Source organism: Antechinus flavipes, chromosome 4 (genome assembly GCF_016432865.1).
Source record: "Antechinus flavipes isolate AdamAnt ecotype Samford, QLD, Australia chromosome 4, AdamAnt_v2, whole genome shotgun sequence".
In the NCBI taxonomy this organism is placed as follows: domain Eukaryota; kingdom Metazoa; phylum Chordata; class Mammalia; order Dasyuromorphia; family Dasyuridae; genus Antechinus; species Antechinus flavipes.
Window position 1 is genome coordinate 17,351,728 of NC_067401.1, and position 8,599 is coordinate 17,360,326.

The following is an 8,599-nucleotide window of genomic DNA, read 5'->3' on the forward strand; positions in this document are numbered from 1 at the left end:
TTTTGATCACAAGATAATTGGAACTGCAGACATCACATTTTAGAAAAGAGATTAAGCCAGAGAAAATCCTGGGAAGGGGAAGAACCTCAAATAAAACGGAGACATCTTTATCTGTCAAGTTCATAATAAAAATATTGTTTTCTGAAAAAGAAAAAAAGTAGAAAGTGTTTTAAAAATACGGGACAGAGAACAGAAGGAAGGGAGTGAAGACAAGCAAGATAAATTTGAAATTAACATGTGATTTTATCATGTGATTAAAAACAACCTAAGCTCTTCAAAACAGAGGTTCACAATTTTCACAGTTCTCTTTTTTTCTCTTATTCTTTGCCCACTGAGATGTTTGGTGTGTGTTCAGTTCTGAATTAGAAAAAGGTTTTTTTTTTTTTTTTAAAGAAAGATTTCAAGTGAAGGAAGTGTCTGTGGCTCTCTTGAGTGTCTGGAAGTTGTAAATGGAGTGTGAGGAGAGGGGACATCTTCTAGGATAGGAAACTTAGGATACTGTCCATGAACTCTTGGGGCTTCTTGATATGGGTGATGTGGCCAGAATCAGGGATGTTCTGGAACTGGACTTCAGGGAACAGGAGCTTGATCTTGGGGTAATGACTTGACCTGTCAAAGAGAGGGGAAAAAAATGAAAGAGTTGAAGAGAGGGAAAGAGGAAAGCAGGGGGTAGTAGAGAGGGGGGAAGTGGGAGAGGGAGAGGGAGAGTGGGAGAGGATCGGAAGGAAAAGGAAAGGGACAAAGGGAGAAGGAGAGGAGAGACAGAGACACACATACAGAGACAAAAATAGAGAGAAAGAGACAGAGATGAAGACACTGAGAAGGCAGAGGGAATAGAGAGAAGGAAAAAATGAGTGGAAGAGTCAGAAACAGGCAGTCACAAGGAAGGAGGTTGAGCAGTGGGTATGGGAAGGAATAGGATGAAAAGCAGGTTAGATAGCTAGAAAGACATAAGAATCATGAAGAAATCTAGGTGAGAGACTGGAAGAACCCTCTCCTCCTGAGCCCAAGCATAGCTAAGCCCCCAGTTGCCCTCTTCCTTGAGACTGGGGAGTCCAACTGGGGCTCAGCAAAGATGGAGGACTCGGAGTTGGAGCCCGCCTTACGGGAGGAAGAGCGAATGGGTGTCCCTTAGGAAGAGTGCGTGGCCGGGATAAACTCCCTGGATCTGGAGAGTGTCCAGAAGCTGGTGTTTTTGCTGCTGCAGGTTTTCACCATTGACTTTCCATACATACTGCCCATCGATCCGGACCAGGCTGTTGAATAGATACTGCCGAATACTCGAATCCTAGAGGGTACAAGGATCTAGCTGACCCACCTCGGGGGCTCCCACCTTCCCCGGGGACCCTTCTCAGCCCAATCCCAGACCAGAGTCCAACTCATTACTGTGCCCTTTCTCCTTCATGTCAACAAACATTTAGGAAATGCCTCTTGGGAGGAAGATAAGATGCTGGGAATACAAAGGAAAGGAAAGATAAGGCGGCCTTCAGAGAATTTATGCTGGATTTCTGTTTTTCACCTGCTTCCCTCCTTAGAGACCTTCTGGGCTGCCCCCTCCAGCCCCTGCCCTCCCCCTCCCCACTCTCCTGAGGACTCCAAACTCCACTGTTTGCTCTGTGGCTTCTGGAGTCCATCTCCACACCCCCAACCCTGGCAGTCCTGAAAGTCACCGTGACAAATGGCTCCAAATACTCATCGAGGAATTTAAAGGCTTGGGAGTGGGAAAGATCTCCAGGGATGTTTAGATACTTCATGAAACGTATGATTTTAAAGACATCCGGCATGTTCGGGGTCACCAAGGGGCTGATGTCCACTGAGACCAAGCGTTCCACCAGCTCTGGCTGAAGGAGAAAGCCCGTCACACAACAAACTCCAGCCCGGCCCTCCTCTCCCACGTTCCGGCAGTGACACGAGTGGGAGCGCGGATCCCCAGAGGGGAAGGATGCCCATTTCATAGGCTGGTACCATCCTTCCCGTCTGCATATTCTGGGTTAACCCTGGAGAAGGGGTGACATTTATGAGGAAAGGTTCTAAGAACTTGACTCTGAACCCTGAAACCCCCCAGTGCTGGGGGGAGGCCCCCTCAGCTTCCCTTCAGTCCATTAGAATTTAGAAGGATAAACCTCCTGGAGTTCCTCGGGGAATTCTCTGCTTCTAGTCCCAGTGTTCACTCACAGCCTCACTCTACCCACAACTCCACAGGTAACTTGGGGGGAATCTTGGGGTTGCTTATGGGGTTACAGGCTATGGCCAAGTTGGGCATTCTCCCCCTTCAGCCCTGGGGCACCCCACCTTCTGTAGGGCTACCATCATGGCTGTCTTGCCTCCCATGCTGTGCCCGATGAGGACGCAGGGCCCGAGTCCTAGCTTTTGTAGGAGAGCCTGCAGGTCGGCGCTCATGGCCTCGTAACTGCAGTCAGGACTATGGGGACTCTCTCCGTGGTTCCGAGCGTCCATTATCAATACCTGGGGGGCAGACACCGGGAGTTATCAATTTCCCAGATTCTTCTCCCTCCCCTCTCCGCCCTGGGGGGGCTGACTTATTGCCAGCAGGACCAGGAGCCCCTCTGAGGATTACTAGTGTCCAGGAAGCAAGGGGTACTGAGTAGTCCTTGACAAGAGGAAGGAGGGGGAAAGATGGGACCACAGTAGGACAAGAGCATCAGAACGAAAAGTATCCTCCCCCCTCCCATCTTTGTCCCCCCCTCCCCGGCCAGAGCTGGCCCTTCAGCAGCCTGGTTCTTGGGTCCACGATTCCCTCTTTTCTTGACTTCTGCTTTCTTCCCATTCCTTTTACTTTCTGATGTTAGGAAAGAAAGTATTCCCTTTATTCATTAGTAGGGATTTCTGCCATTTATTTTATACATTTTATTTATAAAATTTATCATTATAAATAAAATAGAAATTTTATTTATAAAATAAATTTCTATTGGGCTACAGTAAACCTCTAAAACGATACAGTTTCAGCGTTCTAGAATCCCAGGTGTCGGTACCGGAGATATTTAGGGATTCGATGAATCTCCAAGTTGGAAGAAACCATCTGGTCCAACCCACTGCTGAACAAAAATGCCCAGCGAGGGATCATCTGGCCCTGGCACCAAAGTCCCCAGGAGGAAGGACCACGCTGCTTCTGGGGGTTTGTGTGTGGACTTTCTGGTGCCCTCACACCATACCTTCTGGCTGGAGACCGAGGCCATCTTGCCAGCCCCCTCTCATCTCAGGCGCCCACCCCCCTCTATCCTCTCTTTCCCCCTTGCTCCCTCCGGACAGACCGTTCCCTCTCCCATTCCGGAGAATTACCTTCCTGCCTGTCTGCTGTGCCAGGGTTTTGGCTTCAGCCTGGAAGATGTTTTTGTTGCTAAACATCCCGTGCAAGAAGACGACAGGAGGGAGGGCGTCCTGACCATCCAGCAGCTTGTAGGAGAGGGGCACTGGCCTGGCCAGGGAGGGAGAGACGAGGAGGGATGGAGCACATTAGGAGGCATGGAGGAACATGGGATGCTAAGGGAGTGCAGGGTCTCCTGTCCCCTACGCAGGGGACTTTGATGGAGAAATGGGTATGTCCATCCACGGGAGGAACAGTTGGGATGTGGGGTAAACCGTCTGGAGAGAAGCAGCCCAGGGGTAAGTGGAGGTCGGGGGAAGCTAGGGAGGAGGGAGCTAGCCACAAGAAGGGGGACAGGAGGGAGCGGAGGTTTGGAAGGAGCAAAAACAGGAGAAGGGACAGAAAAAGGAGAGCTGGGACAGTACCTGTAGAGGGGAAGGGAAAGAAGAAAGGCAAGGAAGGGTAAAGAGGAGAGAGATGAAATAAAGGGATGTAGGGAGAAGTGGAGGGAGGGAAGGAGAGAAGGTGGGGGAAGAAAAGCCCAATAAGGAGGAGAGTGTAAAGATGAAGGGCTAAGAGAGGACCCCAGGGAGAAGTTTGGAGAAAGAGGGGGGCAGTCAGGGAAGAAAAGGTATTAGTGCAGGTAGAGGGAAGGGAGAAGGAATTGGAGGATGGGAGGATAGGGGAGCAGGAGAGAGAAGAGCTGGCCCCGGGGACTCTGGACTGACCTGGGTCCACTGCTCCCCAGGGTGGCCAGGGAGCGCCTCACGCCTCGGATGGGCGAGATCCAGAGGCGTGAGGATCCCCAGGAGATGTACCTCCAGTTTCGAGCCCACATGCTGAATGAGCACAGCTGCCCTCTGCTCCCACACCTTGTACTCCACCTCAGCTCTGCTCGTGGCCCGAGCCCTGCCCCTGTTTTGTCCCACCCCTTGGCTGTGGGGCCGCCTTAAAATCTCTCCCTCCTTCCAATCAGCTAATCCACTATTCTTTCCACTGAACCACATTGTCCCAGGTGCTGGAGCCTGAGAGTGGGTTTAGCTGACACCTTACTCCAGACTTTGCCCTTCTGCCTTCTGTGGGATCAGAGGGTGGTAGAAATGGGGGGGACCCTTGGAAATCATCTGGGGTACTCTGTTCTAGCATGAGCTGTGGGACTTTGGACAAGTAGTCACTTTCCTTTTCCTGGAAAATAAGAGAAGATCTCTTTACCTTCACAGGAGAAGTGAGGGATTATGGATGTGGAACATCCCTTTCCTTTCAGATTTGTTTGACGTTTTGGCTAGTGTTACAGAATGCACCCCACCCCCCTTCTCCCTTCTTTGTTGTTCTTGGAGTAATTCTTTGAAGAAGAAAGGGAGAATAAATTTGGAAATGAAAACGTTTGCAAGTGATGCAAAAGTCCCAGGATGCCCTGGCTGTCTCAAGGAGTCTGAGATGCTCTTTTCCATTAAGGGACCCCCAACTCTGGGATTTCCTGGCCCTGGTTCAGTCCTAAGAAACCTAGCCTCTCAAGAGAAGAGACAGGCTTTTTTCCCCCATTTATTGTCTTTGGCTTTTCTGCCTCCACTCCAAATCTCAAGGAAACATGGGTGTGAGTCATATACTGTGAAAGTTCCTTTCAGAAAGGCATTCACTCTACAAAGTTAATCAGGTATAGGACAGCTATTTATGTCTTTTGTCACAAAAGGAATATTAAAACAAAAGTGCTTTGACTAAGACTTAAATCATCAACCAGAAACCAGAGGCTCCCAGCAGGAGGTTGATACTTAAAATGTCAAAAACATGAAACTTTTTGTGAGGGTTCAGAACATCCCTTTCTCTTTAACTTTGGCTCTGAACTGTCTAAGCAGTTTCCTCCAGGTCCGATTTTCTGACTACCCCAAGATGGCATAGGCTGTGAGTGAGAAGCCAGGAGGCAAACCGGCTGCTTGTTCCCAGGAGCTCTCAATGGCTCTGTCTCTCTCCTTTCCACAGGGCAGCTATCAAGGTCAGTGACAGAATCAGAACCATAGAGGTGGAAAAGTGAAAGAGGTCTGCAGGGCCATCTAATTCATGCTGTTCAGGGAAGAAACCTTTACTGTACATCCCTGACAAGTGGTTATCCAGTTTATGTTTTCAGCAGGCAGCAGGCAGCTCATTCTACCTTGGACAGATCTATAAGTTTTTCTTTTTTAATGCAAAAAAGAGATTTGATTCCTTGTTTAGTTAAGAATCCCAGTTCTTGATCGTTGCTATGACCAAGATTTTCCTAAAATTTCCCTTAGATGCTCTAGCTATTTAAATTGTTCTTTATTTTTGTTTAAATGTTTTCTTTTTACATCATGTGAAAATTGAATGACTAATGACTTTACTGATCCCCTTAATTTGCCCAAGCTCCCTTTCGATCCAGAAGACGCCAGACAGACCAACCCAGCAAGAGATAAAACTGAGCATTCCTCTAGCTGGGGGTATCAGAACTCCTGGCAGTACTTTCCGATGGGTAGTTTTGTGGTATTGACATATTGACTTAAGAACTCTTCCAGCGAAGCCACATAACCAACTAGAAGAATTGAAGGGTCCCAAATTATAGGGAGAGAGTCTGAATTGCTGTAAACTGTCAGGTAGCCCAGCCACTCCCTGAGGTAAGCACTGATAATCCTCAAGTGAGTCTTGTTCTTCAGTAGGCTTTTTGTTGTCCTTAAGTGGACCTTTGTTGGAGTGAGCACTGGTTTAATTCCTTATGAATTCCTTGCCTGGACAAAATTATCATGACCCTACTGTTACTGTGTCCAATCTGAAGGCCAATTTATGATATCAAACCCCAAGGTTATTTTGGTCCTATAAAAGAATCTGCTTGTACCCCATTTCCTTGCTAACTTCTTTAGGAATTTTGCTGGGTTCATTAGGAACTGCCTGCCTTATGACAGCAAGTTCTCCAGGATCTTTGCCTTCTTTCTGGCATCATTTCCCTTGTTCAAGAAGACTTGTTCCTAGTTCCTAGTTCAAGAGGAACTTGCCCCACTTTATGGCTTGCAGTTTCCCCCTTGTTAATGGCTAAACTCCCTTTTGGAAATCAGTCTGCTGCCTGCACCATAATAAGATCTTTGCCACTTGTTTTGGAGATGGTCAAAGCCTTTTGAGACACCTCTTGACACCAGCTCAAAACCTCAATATATTTTGGGGGTTTAACTCCTGAACCCCAAGAAATTCATGTCAACCCCCAGTTTTAAAAAACAGCCCAGCCCAGAGGTGACTTGATAAGACCACTATTGGATTGCTTCCTTTCTCCCACCCATTTTTGTCGACTCTGCTGCCTGTGGCCACCTTGAGCTCATTTCTAATGATATAAACTGAGATCTTTTAGGAGACCCCCAAAAGCATGCAAACTCCCAATTAAAGTTCAAAGGCTCAGTTAAGTGATTTTATTCAATTGGAGATCTCTATGTGATGGTCTTCTGTTGAGTAGCCCAGACAGCTCCCAGCTCCAGGCCAAGATTTATCCCATATAATCAAGATTTTGTTAATCCATTTCTGCCAAATTCCTAATCAGGAGTTTTGCAGGCTAAGAAAGTTTTCTTCTTAGTGAACAATAAAAATCCCTTTTTGCCACACAGATTTCAGGTTTGTGAATTCTTTCACATAGGACCTGCGTCTCTGACCAGAGGGGATCTCTCCCTCTTATTCCTGTACCTCATCATTAACTGTACTTCCATGTCTACATGTCTGTCTACTTAGGAAAAATAAATCCATGGATAACAGTTCTTAGACTGAACTCTGGGGAAAAAAAAAAGGTTGACAAAAACCTGTGTTTCCATCTGTATCTTTCCGCTTTCCCATAACCCTTTCTAATAAAGAATTTTTTGAAGAATCAGGTTTACATTCCTATGTTTCCACACTAAGTTTGTTATTTCTATAAAATTCTATAAATTTTTATATTCTATATCTATTTCTAGAAATTTCTATAATTTATAATTTAAAATTCTATAATTTTCTTTAATTTCTACAAAATTTTCTATCAAAAAAATTGCTTTTTTTTTGGTTCAACCCTTTGCAATTCAGATGAAAATTGATCATAACATGTCTGACTCTCACCCCACCCTATCCCTGTCTTCATGCTTGTATATTCTTCTCTTGATTATTTCCCCCTATTATATTTCATTTCCTCTCCTTTCTTAATAGCCAACAAAACAAAAACAAACATCAAACAACAAGGTAAACTCTCAGTGCCAATTCCTCTTGGCCTCTGCTTTTGTCTTTCTTCTCTGTGACCCTTGAAGGTGTTAGGATCCTGAAAGGTCATTTTCTCTTTTTCTTCAATGGGAATGTAGGCTTTTCATTTCTATTTAGTTACTTCAATTGTTCAAGGGTATTTACCTTTCTAGGTTTGTCTCAATTCCCGACACCTTCTATTCTATTAACAATTGATGTCTTCCCTTGTAGAATAATGTTGTTTTTTGGAATAAGTCATCTGTAAATGTAATTTTTTACCTTTTGGAATGTCATAGTTCAATATTTAATGGTAGTTTAGTTTCTTGCCATACTTGCCTCTGTTATACAGATTTGGACAGCTTTCTTTTATGATTTCTTAAAATATAATTTCCAGGAGCTTTAGTCATGGTCTTCAGAAAACTGGACGATTCTTAAATTCTCTCGTTTTGACCTATTTTTCAGGTAAGTTATTTCATATTCATTTCCCCACTATCTGTGGACTTTGTTTTAGCATATCTTGCCATCTCATGTACTGATTAAACTTTCCTCCATTGTTTTCCTGGGAATCTCCCACTTCAATTATTTTTTCCATTTCTTGTTAATAAGTGAAATTCCTTTCCATGTACTTATCTGAGTTATCCTTATCTCTGGTTGTGGCTTCCAGTGTTTTGAGGTATACACAACAAGTCACTTTTTCTGTACAATAATAGATGTCTGTTCTGATATGTAAGGCCGATGTACTGCTTGCTTCAGGCCTCCAATTACTAAAGGTCCCAAAATGGCCTAATCTTCCTCTGGTATGTCTTCACAAAGGACATGTACAGGCTGACTGTACCCAGTCACTGACCCAGAAGGTCATGTTGGTTCCCTTGGTCAACTTCTTTGTCTAATGTTCCAGCCACATTTCATACAGACTTAACCAAGAAGGATAACATTGCAACTATTTCTCAATCATTTTCTCAATCATTCCATCTGGTGCCATTTTAAAATCACTGCTGCAATATAAGTAGGAGAGCAATATAAGTATTCTTCTGCTGTCTTTTACATGATCATCCTAAGTAGATTTTGTCCCCTAGAATTCAA

At 45.2% G+C, this 8,599-nt stretch overlaps 1 protein-coding gene across 1 annotated transcript; it reads right to left on the reverse strand.

The window, feature by feature from the left end:
* Positions 1–223: 223 nt before the first annotated feature.
* LOC127558688 (protein ABHD11-like) lies at positions 224–4,183 on the reverse strand. The gene is made up of 6 exons (XM_051991929.1): positions 4,054–4,183; positions 3,301–3,436; positions 2,293–2,466; positions 1,671–1,841; positions 1,107–1,288; positions 224–609 (listed from the first exon to the last, which is right to left on the reverse strand). The coding sequence occupies exons 1-6, from the start codon at positions 4,161–4,163 to the stop codon at positions 477–479; spliced, it is 906 nt and encodes a 301-aa protein (XP_051847889.1). The 5' UTR covers positions 4,164–4,183; the 3' UTR covers positions 224–476.
* Positions 4,184–8,599: the final 4,416 nt, after the last annotated feature.